This window comes from Lissotriton helveticus, chromosome 7, assembly GCF_964261635.1.
Source record: "Lissotriton helveticus chromosome 7, aLisHel1.1, whole genome shotgun sequence".
In the NCBI taxonomy this organism is placed as follows: Eukaryota; Metazoa; Chordata; class Amphibia; order Caudata; family Salamandridae; genus Lissotriton; species Lissotriton helveticus.
In genome coordinates, this window is record NC_136068.1 from 967,106,237 (window position 1) to 967,124,220 (window position 17,984).

Consider the following 17,984-nt stretch of genomic DNA (forward strand, 5'->3'; position numbering starts at 1 on the left):
ACGTGAAGTATGGACCTCTATCTCCATAACTAGGACTAGGGAAGCACGCCTGCTCAAAGCCACGCTCATAGAAGACATCACCGCCCTGATAAACAACACCACACGCTACGAGTCAAGTACCAACTGGCCATCCCGAGGTGACCGCTCCGGGCGGACCAGGTAAATAAAGCGGAGCGCTCTCTCCTTGCCCTCAAGCAAAAGTATTACGAAAGTGGGGACAAAGTTGGCCGTTGCGGGCAGGCTACGTGACCAACTCGGGAGGTTCCACATAGCTAAGCTCCAGAAGGCCAGTGTTGGGTGGGCGAGTCGAGAGGCGGATAATCAAGAAGCCTTCCAAGATTACTATTGCACCCTCTACGCCTCAGGTGGAGAAGACCCAACTGAGATAGCCGACTACCCCCAGAGCTGGTATCAACAAGTAAAGGGCCAGGATTATACGAAACATGTCCTTTTCCCCTCAGTAATCAATTTCAGCAATAAGGACGGGCCCTGACAATGTCAACTGCATTCAAAGGCAATCATGATAAAAACAATTAGGCTTTTAAGAAGAATCATTACCCACCAACCTAATTGGTGGCATGCTTAATCCTTTGGGTTCCCACCTAGGGTGCAGAGTGTATCCTAGGTGTGCTTCGACGCCCAAATACAGCGGAGCTGGTATTTTTGTCAAAGACACTGAAAAAAGTAATTTTTAAAATGGTCTCAAAGATCCCACTCAAACTAGGAGGACTTTTAATAGCGGGGTCCTGGGGTAAGGTTAAAAACTGAAAGCGGATGTTAGGAGATTCTTAGGCTGGTCCACATGTTTCAGTCAATATCGAACAGATTCCAAGGCTTTCTTCAGGCCAGAAGTTAAAAGGCCATTTAAAAACAGCCTCAGTGTGGTGAGAGTACACGAGCTAAGGTGTAGCATCTATTTTAGGGGTGAAACAGTCACTCACGGTTTTTACCCAGTACGTGAATGCAAATCAACTTAAGTAACAGATCCCGGCAGGGGGTGATGCCTGTAGTCACTCATTCAAACCGCCTGTGTCGGTTACCTATCGCAGCCCTGACACGAGATCCCAGAGCTGCCCTTGGAGCCTTCCCAGATCCGTGACGTGGAATAGATCTTTAAGGCTGCTGAACTCCGCAGGGTGCTTCAGGAGGTCCCCAAAGGGAAAACTGGTCCGGACGGCCTCACCCCGTCTTTCTATATAACCTTTCTACCTCAGTTCCAAGCCCCTCTGCTCACTCTATATAACTCCTTCACCCATTCCCCAGGCCTTACGCCCACCAAGTCCAACTCCGAAATGGTTCTGATCCCTAAACCAGGCAAGTACCCTGCCTTCTGCTCATCCTATCACCTGATTGGCCTCTTAAACACTGACACAAAGCTCTATGCCAAAATCTTGGCAAACCCCTTGGCTCCTCGGGTTGATAGAGCTGGGCCATGTGGATTTTATTAAAAACCAACAGGGTCCTGACAACCTCTGCCACCTGGCTCACCTGGTTGAAAAAGCGCAACGCCACTCCACCCCGCTCTTTTCCTTTCCTTGGAATCGGAAAAGGCCTTCGACCGGGTGACCTGGGAATGCTTGAAGGCAGTACTGCAGAAAGTAGGGCTTGGCCCGTAATGATCAGTAAAATCATGGCCTCTTATATGGCACCCACTTACTCTATTGCATCAATGGACAGACCACCAACCCCTTTCAGTTATTTCGGGGCACTCGGCAGAGCAGCCCGCTGTCCCCCTCCTTTTTGCCCTGGTGGTGGAACTCCTTGTTATTCAACTGTGGTGCGCAATGGACGTCAGGCATTCATTCCGCAAGCCAGGAACACAAGGTTCTGCTGTACACCGATGACTTACTCTTAGCTTTACTGGAGCCTGATAAGTCCCTCGCGGCCGTCATCTAGATTCTCCAGGTATATGAGCGTATCTCAGGGTATAAGATTAACTTAGCAAAATCGCAGGCGCCCCAACTCACCCTTCCACCACAGCACCTTTTACATCTCCAGGTACTCTCCCCCTTTCAGTGGGCCTCACACTCCAAACAATATTTAGGATTTGCTATTACACATTCCCTCTTTTCCTGGACAAAGGCAAACTGGTTGCGCTTTTATAGTGCAATCTTAGAAGATCTCAGATGGTGGAAGCTGCTTCATATCTCATGGTTGGGTAGCCTCAACATGGTGAAGATGAACATTCTTCCCAGGCTTCTTTACCTATTTCAGTCACTACCAAAGCCCATTCTCACTGGCATCGCCAGGTTGCAGGCCGACCTTATCTCCTTTACCTGAAAAGGAAAACACCCACATATATACACAGCACTCCTAATGCTCCCTCGCGATTGTGGAGGACTGGCGTGCCCTAATCTCCAAGACTATTACTGGGCGGCATACCTACGCTACATCTCCAAGTGGAGTGAGGGAGAGTAAAAAACACTGGGTCCACATGGACAGGGCGGTCACCTGTAGGTCACTGTGGGATATTGCTTGGTTGTCCAAACACTCCCGGCTACATTGTGAGTGCCTATGCCGCCACTCCAACATGCACAGTGCTGGCGATTTGGGACAAACTGGCTGTATGACGTGGACTGACCACATTCCCGTCGCCAAACACCCCTGTAGCACGCAACCCTGACTTCTCTCCTGTTCTCCCACGGGAGTCGTTCCCAAAATGGGTGTCAGGCGAAAGCAGGCTCCGGCAAGACCTCTTCCAAGGCCCAACGATCTATCCTTTCGATCAATGTAAAAGGGACTATCGCCTGTTGGAAGCTGCTCGCCAATATTTCTTCCAGCTTAGACACAGGGCCATTCAAGCCCCCTCCCCCCCCAATGCGGAGGCTGCTACTCACCCCCTTACCCTGTTTGAATACCTTGTTCGTAGCTTCATGGGCTCCCCTGGATTGGTATACAAGTCATATGCAGTCCTACAACAATCACGCCTTCTCCCCGGTCACCCATATCAATGGAAGTGGTCCCCAGATGATACGTCCATTATCATCCAGAAACAGTGGGAGCACCTCTGGCAAGAATTACCATGCATACACAGAAGCATTGCCCAACAGGATGCAGACTACAAGGTCATGTTTCAATGGTATTACAGTCCAATCAGTGTCCACGCCATGCGTCCTGCAGTCCCTGCCTAGTGTTGGCACTGTGGGGCCCTGAAAGGTGACTACCATCACATATGGTGGGCATGTCCTTCGCTGAAAACCTTCTGGAGGGTGATCCTGTGCCACATCAGAGGCACTCCAGGATTTTCAATACCAGAAGACTATTATACAGACATTTTAGGCATTTGTCCTACATCCCTGGCCACAGTGTCCCATGCGGCTGGTACATAGTGCGACATGACTTGCGTGGCCAAGCAGCTTATGGCGCTGCCCTAGCAATCCCAGTTGCACCCCCCCCCACCCTCCCCCTCTGCTTCCTGGTTCAACACAACTCTGGCACACTAACGAACTGAGGCAGATGACACAAAAGCTCACCTACACTAACAATAAATCCCGATGTCTCTGGTTGCCCCTTGTTCAATACCTGTCTAGCCTGGAACACTTACATTTCCAAACCCCCAGACTAAGGGTGCTGCATTTCTTTGATGACTTGGTATAGAGCGCCTCCTCCCTACTCTATGGACCCGACTGAGCATGCTCGACATACAATCATTTTCTAAGCAACACCCCCTTCCGACACCCCTCGCCACTACAGACCTTGATGAACCCACTGGAGATCCCTGTCGCCCCTCCCTGTCATTCATTTCAGGATTATCCCGCTCACCTTGAGCAGACACCCTTTATTTGGTTCCTACGCGCCAGGCCGATTACCTTGCCCTGACATGGTCCCTTATCGGACCGAGCCTTGCCTTTGCTCAGCCTCTGCTATGCGTTTTATCCTCTCCCATAGGCACGCCTGTGTTGTACAAATGCGCTGGGACAGTAATGTGTTTGTTAATCGCATGTCTTTATCTTTTGCAAGAGCACCTACATTGAATCGCTGTTACCCTTTGATGTAAAACTCAATAACAGAATTTGAGTAAAAAGAAACATTCATGCCACTAGAGAACTCTTTGGAGACTGGTTTTACCCTTTTCAAACCAGTAAACCAGTGCTTCTACCGGGCAAAATGTATGGTTGCTTAGTTACTTGTCATGTACTTCTGACCGACTGTGCAGCACTCATTTCCTTAATAGGCGAGCAAGAACCCTCCCTTTTCCTGTTTTACCTTCTGCCTGTCTCCTAATGTTGTTAGGATGCCACCTCTTGATGCATCTGTGTTCTATGGCAGGTGCAGGTAGTCATTACTCTTTTGGCTAGTGGGCGGACTACAAAGACAGCCAACCACCACGCCTTTAACTACACACCAACCTAAGACATGTGCAGTATTCCCACAACCTAACAGAGCATCACAGATAGTGTTTCTCCAAAGCAGTTCATATGCTTTTAGCCACGAGGCAATAAACCCTGAGTGATTCTGTACCACTGTTGTACTGTACACGTTTCTAGATATATCTCTATCAATAAGGATTCAGATTAGAAATACATTTCTTTACAGCTAGGCTATATGTCTGAACTAACCTACCCTGAGAAACTTGAGGTTCTTTGCTAAACAGTTAACTGTGATTTAGATGAAAACCAAACATGAAGAAAATGGTTCTAACTTATTTATTAGTTGAACAATTGTTGACAAATTTTTCTTTTAGACTGGCTTCCAACATGTTGACAATACCAAACTTCTGAAAGCCACTCAAGTAAAACTTTAGTTTCTTCACTTTTGATTTTTTGGCTTTTAATGAGGATTTCAATGTTAACCCCCTGCTAGTCTGGATTTCTTTTTTTTTAGCGAGATGTTCCTGTTTTCTCTTCTACCCCTTCAAATTTTTCCCATCCCTGACGTTAATGTCACTCATGCAACCTCCTTCTGCTTCCCCCCTTTAATTTTTTCTTATAACTACTTCCCCAAACCAACCTACCTTATCACCAATCATCTACACTCTCAATTTTCCATTCTTAACTTAGTGTCAGCACCCTCTAATATCTTCCATTTTTTTTAAACTCTGACTACAATAGACATAGAAGAGAGACTACTACAACCCTTTTCTACTAATAAAAGATAAAGCTTTGTCAGTTTCACTTTTCTCCAAAATGAAGTTTTGTCAGTCTGACTTTGTCTAGGTGACTATTTTGAAAATCATCAAAATAATGGTATTCTACATGGGATTTGTATGCGATTTTGATGAAAATCAAACATGAAGAACATAGAACTTTCAAATTTATAGCATGAAATTGCTGTCTGGACTTGGTCGGGTGGTTATATTTTGACATTCTGATAATTAGAATTTCTTCAAATGCATTTTCCTGCCGGTGCCTTTTAGGTACTCATGTACAGCAGAGCTTCTACAGTATACAATCAATCAGGATTTATAAAGCACGGATAATCACTGATAGGTTATCCAAGCGCTTGCAGGAGGCTTATTCGAACAGCCAGGTCTTGAGGGCCATTCGGAATCCTGGGAGTGAGGTGATGGTCCGGAGTTGCATGGGGAGACTGTTCCAGGTCTTTGCTGCGATGTGGGATGAGGAGTATCCTCCACTTCTGCTTCAGTAGATGCGGGGAGTATGGGGAAGTGAGAGGGAGGGGGAGCGTAGTCTTATCGCCTGCCGGTTGAATTTTAGGCAGTGGTTGTGTAGAGCCTTGTGTGCATGGGTCAGCAGCTTGTATTTACACCTCTACTGCACGGGGAGCCAGTAGAGTTGCCCGAGGTGGGGTGTGATGTGGGTTTGTCAGGGAAGGCTGAGGAGGAGTCTAGTTGCGGCGTTGTGTGTGGTCTGAAGTCTCTGTAGGAAGTGTGCAGTGATTTTACGTATTGGGCATTGCCGCAGTCCAGTCGGCTGGTGAGAAGGGCAGTAGTCCAGTCGGCTGGTATACTGATCCATAATTGCTAAAAGAGGCAAGCCATTTTGCACAGACGACTACCTGCCACGGTGTCATACTCACATGTACACCATAACAGCTCTTCAGTGATAAATGGCAAGTGGAACATATACCCACAGATCAATGACTGAACAGAGGCACCATGTGTGCTAATGACCACACAGTACGATGAAGCACGCAATCTGCTGCTGAATTTGACAAACTTGCTCTCCTAGAGATGGGTTCACTTCCACCATGCCAAGTCGGTTGGCAATTCTTTCTTTTCATGATATTAAAGTTTCATGGGCAATAGTGTTGGATGATTTCTTTTTCCTTCCATCAAGTGAGAGGCTGAAAGAGTGGGGTCAGGATTTACAAGTTATCAAGAGAAAGTACAATGAAGAAACTGGTTACGACCCTCTTTGATGACTATCTTCAAGAATGGCTATAGCCAGGGATAACAAAACCAAGCTGGTGAAAGTCTTTCTTGGAGAGAAATAAATTTCCTCTGGTGCTCTTTCTGTTTTGCTATGCTATTTGTTTTAAGGGGGGGAAGAATTCTATGAGGTTGTTATGGGTTTTTTTCCTTTGCTTTTTGTCTTGGTGATGGGGGATCCTCTCAATTAACCCTTTCTGGACTGACCCATATTTTGCTTCTTCACCCTACACTAGTCCATTATAACGTCATGCTCTGCTCGACATCCTTCGGATTTTATTTCTAACGTTTACAACTCAAAGCATGAATCCATTTATGCTACTCCTATTCCCTTTTCCTAATCTCTTTTCTATTCTTACCTGTGCCAAGTTCATCTTTCTTCCTTGCTGTTGTTTTCCTTTTACTCAATGTTTGCGGTCAGATCCCTGATGGACACTCTCCTTTTCTATCAGCTGCGTGCCACCTGCCGGAAACTACACCCGACCTTCCCGCACCCCCCGCCAACCTTCCCGCCATTGGATTACATGTACACCTCGGCATCCCCACGCAAACTTGTCACCAGATTGTACGCCCTTACTCTGCTGGCCTCTCCCATCTCCTCGACCCGTGCGCGCAACGCTTGGAGCGTGGATCTTGGTGTGGAGATTTTGGACGCCGATAGGGTTTACTGTTGCAACCAAACTACCAAACGTTCCCCGAACTATCGGCTTCGCTTGATCCACTTCAAGTTTTTACATAGGTTTTATCGCACTCCGGTGCATCTTCACGGCTTGGGGCTTAGCCCCGAGGACTCCTGCAGGCGCTGTTCGGCGCCGGCCGCGGACTTTGCTCAACTGTCCTGGCTTTGTCCTAAGGTGCAGGGGTTCTGGATAGAGGTCTGTTCCATTATTTCTGCCATTACCGATGCGGACGTACGCCCGGACCCCTGTTTGTGTTCTTGGTTTCATGAAGCCTTGTCCCGATGCCTCCCGCCGGCTGATCGCCATGCTCCTGGTGCTGCGAGGCGCAGGATAGCTATGTGCTGGGGCCGTCGTCCGCTCCTGAGATCGCGGCATGGCTGGAGGATGCCTCCCGTTGTCAAACGCTCCTCTCTGAGTTTTGGAGCCCTCTGGTTGCCTATCTTCTTTCCCGTGCCCCTCCTGGTGGAGCTGCCTCCCCTGCGCTCCCCGCCGGCCTTGAGTTCGCGGCGGCCGCTGCTGTGGACGACGCCTGATCGCCTTTTCCTACCCCACCCTTTGACGCCCTGTCAGCTGCTTCCTACCCGGGTTGCCTCTCCCGCGCTCCCCGCTGGCCCCGAGTCCGCGGCGGTCGCTGTTGATGCCTGATCATCTTTCCAAACCCCGCCCTCTGTATGCGCTGCATGTAGACTCCTCTCGGGGTTGCCTCTCCGGCGCTCCCCGGCGGCCGCTGGTTTCCTTCTGACCCCGTTGGTCGTAGCCTTGACCGTCCCTACGCCTTTGTCTCTGGGGTTTCTGCCCTTCTAGCTATTAGTCCAGGTGGTTTTTCCTTTTTTTCGTACCAGGGAGCACAGCACTGTTAAGCCAAGGATTCAAGAATTGATTGCTGAGTATTCGCTATCTACTGTAATGGACATGGTTCTGTCTGTGATCTGCCGCCCTGCATGATGTAATGATATGGAGCTTTCTCTTGCACTGTGTTGTTGTACTGAGTCTGCATTAAGAAAATGATAAATAAAATTTAAAAAAAATTGTTTTAAATGTTTGCGGTCAGAGGGCATAGAAGAAAGACTGCTGATGCCTATTTTTTTTGTTTTAATTAGCAGTCTACCTTTTCAACAAAAGCATACTCTTTGTGGGATTCCTCTAACATTATGTTTTGCCTGTATGATTTCGTCATGGTGTATTTCTTCATTTTGGAAATTCTTAACTTTTAGAAGATCTTTGTAAGTATCTTAACAAGATTGGTAGCAACATGTGGCTATTCCTCATTCAGCAGTTACAAGTGCATGCAGATTTGATGGATCAGACAGCCATTCTGCATCTGCCTGGTTTCCCCCTTCTCCAGCATAGTATGGTATTTACTGTAACCAGCCCCAGTTTGAACATGGCTTACTGGAGCCCCACATCTCTTAACTTACAATGTGGATTTACCCTACATTTCCAAGTCCACTCAGTCATAATCTAGATATGGTTAAGCTACCCGTGGTAACAAAGAGAAACACCAGATGCCCTACCTATATTTGTAATATAGAAAACACAGCTGCCTCAAACTCCCTCCATTCAAAGCTAGCAGCACTTATTAAAAGCTTTCAATCTCTTCCCAAGTCTACAACAGAGACCTTACCCCCTTGCCAGTCAAAGAGCTGTAAAATCTCACATGAAGAATCAGTGTTATACAGTCCACATCTACTGTGAAAGGCTCTTAACAAAGCTAGACACACAACCTACCTATCTGTATGTAACCATCAGAAGTTCGCCGGTATTTTGGTGGTGTTGAGCGTCCTTCCTGTAGAGCTTCTTTATCAGACTGAAGGCTCTGTGAAAGGAACCAAAATACATTTTAGACCACTCGCTATAAGCGGAAGTAGGTAGAGCTGTAAGAGAGCAAGATACTATTTCTATCAGTCTCTACTTCATGGCACAACTTTAGAGGTGTTCTGTCTACTAGATGTCTGTAGCCTACTAAATTAGGATGAACAGAAATGGATTAGTGCAAGAAGAGGTCAGGATAAGAGAACAAACACAAGAGGCAGTTAAAGAAGGGAGATGCTAACTAAGGCAGAAACTGTAAACTGTAGGTATTATTTGTTACTTTTAGAACATTCACCTTATCCTGATGAAAATGCAATTTGTGGCCATTGTGTTAATTTGGCTCCATCTAGTGCAAAGGCTTCTGCCATACTTTGCCTTACCTCACGTTAAGGAAGAACAAATTGAGACCCCATAGAAAGAGGAGAAAGAAACACAAATTAAACAGAGGGAAAGACAGAGGGAAAGACAGATGGATGATTTAAAAATAGAAAACAGATGTGTATTCATTATTAGTAACCTTTATACTTTAAATGTTACACTGAATGTGAGATGGGAGTATAGTGTAACTGCTTATCGTTGTAAAACATGAATAAAGAAATATTAAAAAAATAAATAGAAAATATGGTAGCTTTATGAAAGAGATGACGTAGAGCAGAAAGCCAAAAATACTGAGTGAGGTAGGAATGTGTGTGTTCTTACGCCCATAAAACAACTGACACTTTAATGGTTTAACGTCGAGAGAAGCTTTACACAATAAAACATAAAAATGCTATGCAAGTAAAACAAAATCATCTGTAGTGAAAACCTGCATTGTATCATAAGGCGCCAGGCTGAACCTACTGCACTAAAATGCACAGAATTGGCAATTGCCACTCAGTTAATGTTGTGGCTTTGTTGAGAAACACACAATTATGTTAATGTTGTCCATCTTCAGCTCCAGCTCACAACTCTTGTTTTACTGGGAAAGAAGAAGGGCAATCCATTCATTCAGTGAACAATTCTATGAGTGGAAAGGAAAAGGTTATGTGATTTTACTTGTTAATCTTAAGTCTGTAGATTCTTATCCATTTTCAAACTGTGGTTATAATTGGCATCAAAAACACTACTTCTATGAATGTTTAAATATGGTGCTTAGCAGTGATGTTTGAAAAAGAAGCGAATATGGTCTGACTTGACCAATGGCAAAAAATAAGACGGAGGGCTCTAAGAAATGGAAAGAGCCAACAGACTAAGAGTAAGTCAATGTAAAGGTAACTGTTACACACATGTCCATTTACTCACTGAAAAAACAAAGGTTAAATTGGGGTTATAGTTAGGTGAAAATGTCAGTACATTTTAAATTCGGAAAACACTGAAATTCACCACTTATAGTTTAGTGAGCTAACTAGAACTTGTGCCCCCACCATACCCAGTGATGCTATAAATTATATTATTTGAGATGATCAGTGATGTCATCAACGTGTTATAAGTGATGCATTTTGAGGTCGTAAGCAGAGCATAGTGGGACACAAGATCTAGTTACTTCAGTTAACTTGAATCAGTGTTTGGAGTACAAAATGTTATGTTTTAACAGACATTTTTACTTAACTATAACCTCAATTACATTTAGTTTTGTCAGTGATTTTCTGAAGTTTAATGCAAATGTAAAATATTATTACTATACCTATGACATCACTTTAGATCTGTTTTTCTAGGATTTCCTTAACGTAAAGCAAGATCTAATTACCATAAGTAACCCCCAGCTGGTAGCCAAAGCCCAGCCTTGCATGTCTTATGCAGTGCAAGGTGTGGAGATGGGTGCAGTGTCTGGCCAGAGGGTGGGCCCTGCACTGACCCTAATACACCTGTGGGCTGTCAACTTCCCACAGACACTCACCCCACGCGCTGTTTTTCATAACTTTTGTTTTACATTTTTTGCTCAGGAAAGGTCCCTTTTACCCTATATGGGCTAGAGGGTCACGGTATTCCTACCTGTGCCGCTATGCAGTTTTCCCAAAAACTTTTCAAGACTGGGACCAAGCCCTGTGTAATGGCCACTGCAACATTTCTTTTCATGTAGTTGTCAGCCAATAAGAGTGCTCGCTGTGAATTTATGAATTTCAGTCCAACGGTCCAGATAGCTATACATTTCTAACCTTTATTTATCAAAAACTGCAAAGCAGATTTACACCAAATCACATAAATCACTGTTTCTAGGTAAAGACCTAGCTTTCTCCCATATTTGGTGTAATTCTGTTCAGTAGTTTTGGCTGTAGCTCTGTTCAAATGTCCCTATATACATGGGGAAAATGTGTTATGGGACCCTCCCTTTTTCTCGGCCCTCACTTGACGGATCACCAGAGACCTTCCAGGAATTAAGTGAGATGGATTAACTTTTTTGAAAGTTTTGTGAAGGGTCATCCAACTGAGCCAAAGTTATTAGCAAAACCAAAAATTCATATTATATGTTAACTAGATCTGAACTATAACTACACAGAAGTGCTGTGCTGTCAGTGAGTGGGAGTATCATCGACTTGTCCCAATTCATGCCCAGCCCAAAGTGTCTTTCAAAGTGGATGTATTCACGAATACATTTTTCAAGCTGTGTGTTAGGTTCACAGACATATGGGACCATGTCGTCGGCATACATCGATACTGCCAGGGGCCGCTGGTGAAAGCGAATCACTGTCCATGTGTGTCGCTGACGCAAGATGCAGGCCAGGGGCTCGAGTATCACGGCAAAAAGGAGGGGTGACAGGGGGCAACCCTGCCTAGTGCCGCATCGGAAAAGGGTCAGATATTTGCCCATTTATACGTATACTTGCAGATGGTTTGTGTACAATAATTTTATCCAATTCGTGTAGATAAAAGGCACCACCATGCAGTGCAAGACCGTAAACATATATGTCCATGCAACCGAGTCAAATGCCTTGGCTGCGTCCAGGAGGACCGCCACCGCAGGCAAATTGGGCTCCAATACACGTAGCACCGAGAATAGTGTTCTGAGATTGTGTGAAATGGAGCGCGTGGGCACAAATCCAGACTGATCAAGGAGGACCATCCCCGGCAGAAGGAGGTTCAGCCGATTGGCCAGCACCTTAGCAAGAATTTTAGTCTCTGTGTTGATAAGGGAGAGTGGGCGATACGAGCCGCACCTATCAGGCTCTTTCCCTGGCCTCAGGAGTGTTATAATTAGGGCTTCGTGGGAGGGAGCTGTTGCACATCAACGGCCTCCATATATAATTCAAAAAGATATGGAGCCAGCTGGTCAATATACTTTTTATAAAATTCTGCCGGCAGACCATCTGTGCCTGCAGCTTTCCCATTTGGTAATTTCTGTATTGCCTCCATAATTTCTTCCAATGTTATGGGGTGCGTAAAAAAATCTTGCTGTCCACACGATAGCCAGGCCAGTGCTATATCTTTTAACCCTCTTCAATATCTAAATGAGCCCCCTCGCCGCCATCACACGCAAACACAACCTCAACATCATCTCCTACGCCGACGTCACCCAGCTGATACTCTCCCTCACCAAAACCCAGCCACCGCCAAAACCAACCTCCAGGAAGAAATGAAAGACGTTGCGGAATGGATGAAGCTCAGCCGTCTGAAACTGAACTCAGACAAGACGGAGGTCCTCATCCTCGGACCATCCCCATCCGCCTGGGACGGCTCATGGTGGCCCACAGCGCTGGGCACCGCACCGACACCTACGGACCACGCACGCAACCTGGGATTCATCCTGGACTCCTCCCTCACGATGACCAAGCAAGTCAACACCATCTCATCCTCATGCTTCAACACCCTGCGCAAGCTCCGGAAAATCTTCCGGTGGATCCCCACCGGAACCAGAAAGACTCCCTTCCCAACCACAAAATAAGAAGTAAGTGCTTTCCTCGGGCTCCTCGGTTATTACCGGCGGGTTATACCTCAATACTCAGACCTCTCCGCACCTCTTACAGATCTCCTAAAAAAGAGTGTTAAGCCAAGTCACTTCCTGCTCCCGCCCCCTGAAGCTCTAGAGGCCTTTGAGAATCTAAAAAAAGCCATCACAACAGGTCCCATTCTCAAATCCCTGGATTTTTCAAAACCTTTTTTGCTCCAGACAGATGCCTCTGAAAATGGGTTGGGGGTGGTTTTGTCACAGGTGTCAGACGGGGTGGAACATCCTATCCTCTTCCTTAGCCGTAAGGTATTCCCCAGGGAACGAAATTACCCCATTACACAGAAGGAATGCCTTGCCATTAAATGGGCAATAGAAAAAAATACAATACTATCTTGAGGGTACCCATTTCCTCCTGTATCGGATCATGCTCCACTACTCTGGTTGAGCAGGAATAAGGGAACAACCCACGAGTCCTCCGATGGTTTCTGGCCCTTCAGCCCTTCTCCTTTGAAGTACGTCACCGTAAAGGGTCGGAAAATGGGAACACAGATTTTCTCTCCCTGTTCCCCGACCGTGAACAGGCTGGGTGGGGGTGTGTGGTAAAGTACAGTGGGCTGACCCCTTTCCCACTGATGATCTGTTGCCGCCTTACCTATCACCCTGTCCCCTCCTCTGTTCACAGACTCCCACAGTTGACGAGCCGTATCCCTTTAAGACATCAGCTTCCTCAGCCTCCACGGCAGATCATGTGACCTGGTCAGCGGATGTGTTCTCCTTGAAAAAGGAAGAGACCGAGGAGTTGGTGTGCTCGTCCTGGAGTCAGCCGCCCGCACCAGTGGAGCCTGAAGTAAGGACCTTCTTCATCGCGCCTGGCCTTGGAGGACTTCGGAGCCCTGCAGATCCTGGAAGGGAAGCGGAGTGAAACGACCCTCAGAAGGATGCACCCGAGAACCGGATTACAAGAAAGAGGGAGCCGGACCCCCCCCCGAATGTGTTAGTGTAAACATGTCCTCAGGACTGTGCAACAAGCCGATCTGAGAATTGTTAATAATGCATTGGTGCGCCTGGATTGTCCTATTACACTATCTGAATATTGCACTGTCTTTCGACTGATATAAAATGCTAATAAAATAGATTTGACAAAAAAAAAAAAAAGAGGGAGCCGGACCCCCTCCGGCACCACGCTCAAGCCTGCCACGGCCCCGGAGGGTCGTGGCTTACAAAGGTACAGAGCCAGTTGGGGGCCGTTTGGGAGACACGGAGGAAGGAGCGGGATGCCCGCTAAGTCGCCATAGCCGAGTTTACCTTTAAGACGCAAAATCTCTCAATAGCGCTCAGCGTATTTAAAGTATCACTGGCGACGGTCTGCTTTTCTGTTGTACCTTCACTCCCCGTTCCCGGTTTTCTCTTATCTTTCGGATTTGAATACATTTCCTTACGAGGCCTCTTTTTGTTCTATCCCCTTTCCTGTCTCCCCTCCCCTGCCACCTGAGTCACGGACAATTGGAATCGCTGGACGAGGATCAGGAAGCAGAAGACCAAGGCCTCCTACATTACCCCGGAATCTCCAAATTGAGATAGAAGAACTTTTGTGTTTCCCATCTGTTTTCCAGTCTACAGTTTATTTAGAAAACCCCTCCAAAGAGAAACAAAGAACCTTTGCATAACTCAAACCTCTGTCTCCTGGGCTCCTTCTTCTATGCGCCACATGACCATTTAAATGTAACGCATGTTGTCCGTAAATTACAGTGTGCTACCACTGCACGCTTTATTAATATGTTTGTTAGTGTGCTCCAAAATGCACCACTGGCTACATACTACACCTTTGCTACTCTTTTGCAGAATATGCGTGAAACGCTTTGCTTTTGCACAATCCCTATGATTTCAATGATGTGACATCGGTGGCAGCACCCCAGTCAGAAAATTGTTCCAGCACCAATGAGGGTGCCCCACCAGTGTCAGCTGGTGGGATTTTAAAGTGGTGAGGCGCCTTGAAATACAGGAGATCCGAATGCACTCTATACAACAAGCATTTACAATACAATAGGTCTCCCAATGATGCAAGTTTGAGCTATTGTCATTGCAAATAACAATGCCTTTTATTTTTATTTTCTTTTTAAAAACATAAATAAAAGGCATTATAATTTACAATGCCAATAGCTTTAACTCGCGTAACTGCGAGACCTATTGCATTGCAAATGCTTGTTATCTCCTCTGGATAGGTAATGTAAACAAGAAAGGTAGCGAAAACAAGAAAGGCAGCGACTCTGGAACACCAAGAAGAGAGGGATTAAACAGCAAGAGATGAAAAGAGACAGAGTGCTGGGGACTGAATTACACCTACACATTTCACGACTGACCCGAATGATAGTTAATTTTACACAATAAAGTAGATGAACAGAAAGAGACACATCTAAGTTGGACTTACATTCTTTGGTGGATGGCCCGCCCCCAGGGCCTATCAGGAAGCTGCAGCTTGATATGAATGGATGGGTGAGAGTGCGTCACAATGGAGATGAGGACAACCCCAGGAAGTAAGCTTTGATGCCGGCAGCACGCTTCAAGCGAGAAAAGATAAATTAAGGAAGTTGCAGCTAAATACATGGACCCTTATGCCCAGCCAGCAGGAGAGACTCTGTGGCAAAACCTTCAGTGCTGCCGACTTTGGACCTCAGGAAGCCAGCTCGAGTCTCAGAATGGTAAAACTGTGCATAAAAAAAAAATAGAATGTATATAAATGATGATCATTAAAATACAGGAAATAAGGAATGCCGTTAGTCAAAATAAAGCTGGTAACAGCATGGATGAGCTAGAGCAGCAGGGAGTAAGCACAGAGGAGTCACCTCTGTTCTGCTTGCCTGAGGGTGGGAGAGGGGATTTACAACTTGGACTGCATGAGGAGGGGGAGGGGGCTAAAGTCTATTATGTTATCGACCGCCCACAATGGATGCCTTGTGAATGCAGATGTAATATGACAGCCTGTGCCTAGAGTGATGCTCTCCACCTGAGTGACGTGATGGCTGGAAGACCTCCAGAACTAAAAAAAACAGGAGGGGTCAAAGACAAAGACAAAGAAGCAGAAGCAAGGAGCCTGAGAAGCAAGGGCCAAGCCTTGTCATAAACATATCATCAATACCACTTACTTCTGGCCAACAACAAGTCTTGGAAAAAGGAACATCATTTGTTCCAGTACACCACACCAATCCTCTAGAATTAGACATAGCGATCTTCAGATTTCTGAGAAACTTAAGATGAAAGCATTTTTTTTTAACTAACGTGGTTCCCACATCGGAGATTTTTTAAATGGAGGCTGAAGAACAAAATCCCGAACTACGTCTCTTCAAACCAAAGAGTTCATTCATTGCTCCAGTATCCCACAAGGTATTAGATTAATTTGAAAATCTTGTTCAGAATGATGTCGCATAACTGAATTTGCATCCTAAGATCTCGATGAATCTCAAAAAACATGAGATTGGCATCATCAAAGAATTAGCTAACAACGATAGAATTACCTTTCAAATGGCTGATAAGGGTGGGGCCCTGGTCATGATGGACACAAGCTTTTATGAATACAAAGTATCACAACATCTACAAGATGCTACCACTTATATTAAGCTCGATCAGGATCCTACCAATATCATCATGGAAACTTTAAATCAGTTTCTGGACAAGGCTGAACAGATGTCTTGGATCACTACAGGTTTACGCAAGTATTTGACAGCCTCTCATCCCCGAAGACCAAAACTATATATGCTGCCAAAAGTACACAAGAATCTTTATGACCCTCCGTTTCGCCCTATAGTCTCAGGGTGCGATTCCATTTTCGCACCTGTTGGTCGACTAGTGGATCATTTTCTACAGAAATGTGTTCAAACTTGGCGCAGTTATGTAAAGGATACCACACATTTTCTCATCTTGCTTCAGAACATCAGTGAACAATACTCACCATCTTCGATTTTGTGCACAACTGATATGACCTCTCTGTAGACTTCAATTCCACTCAAGGAAGGGATTGAAGCGAGTGAATGGGCCTTATTACAATTACCGGAAACCTGTGTCAATAAAGTTTTGGTACTGGAACTACTAACATTTTGCTTACAACATAGCTATTTACAATGGAGAGATGAATTCTATCTCCAGATAAGCGGTACCTCAATGGGTTTTTCGGGGTCACTGGCTTATGCGAATACCTTCATGACTTGGTTCGAACAAGAGTACATTTTTTCAGATGAAGCATGGAGTATAGATCTCGTGTTTTATGCACGCTGCATTGATGACATTTTCCTTATATGGAAAAACTCCAAAGAATCTTAGGAAATTTTGATCAATGTGTTAAACACGAAGAATGAACGTATTAAATTCACGTATTCGATTAGAGATGACAGCATTTCTTTTTTGGATGTTGTGATAACCAAGCATGAAAAACATTTTGAGATATCTGTACACATCAAACCAACAGACAAAAACAATTTGTTACTATATTCTAGTTTCCATCCTCCTACATTTTTTATTTATGAAATTTATTGAGCATACCATATTCGTACAACATATGCCTGTCCAGGCAAAGATCATCAGCATGTTATACTCATCGAACTTCAACACAACAAAGCCAAAGGTTACATCAGATGGTATGTAAGAGCGGGCATTATACATCCAGCAGAGGTAAATTGTCAATTGCAAGGTATAAAAGCATTTCCCACGTCCAGTACCCCACATTTAAAACTCTTCTATCTGGGCATCGTAAGAAATGTTAGACAAGGAGTCCACAGTGGTCACGTTCAGCTAGAGTCCAGATCCGCACAGGTCAATAAATACTCCCGCAAAGGGGCCCACACGTCTCTGGGCCGTGAAGAGAGTGGGAGCTCTTCGGCATATGTCTCCAGCTGGTCTCTACAGTATACCATATTCTTTAACCAGCTGTCCACTTTAGGATGCAGTCTACTATCCCATGTAAACAGGATGCGTCTTTTCGCCAATAGCAAGGCTAGATGTACGAATCTACCCATCATACCCTGTAGTTGGGGATCGTGACCCAACAAACAAAGCGATGGAATGTTATGCAGGGTTAGTCCTGTCATTACAGTAATAAGTGCCAAAACCTTTTCCCAGTAAATAAAAACTGGCTTACACTGCCATGCTAAATGTATGAAACCGGCCTCCCCTAGCCCACATCGCTTACATTCAGCTGATGCCCGGAGGCCAATCTTCCACAGCTTTTGAGGAGTGTAGTATGTCTGATGGATGAATTTGAGGTGAATAATGCGGAGGTTACTGTTTGATGTCAATCTCCCCGTAA

General features: G+C 45.5%; 1 protein-coding gene across 1 annotated transcript in view; it reads right to left on the reverse strand.

Moving 5' to 3' along the window:
• MGAT4B (alpha-1,3-mannosyl-glycoprotein 4-beta-N-acetylglucosaminyltransferase B) overlaps positions 1–17,984 on the reverse strand; it is a 1,462,166-nt gene that overhangs the window by 192,158 nt on the left and 1,252,024 nt on the right. The window contains exon 13 of the mRNA XM_078653536.1: positions 8,740–8,827. Within this exon, the coding sequence (XP_078509662.1) occupies positions 8,740–8,827 (88 nt within the window). The remainder of the gene's footprint in view (positions 1–8,739; positions 8,828–17,984) is intronic.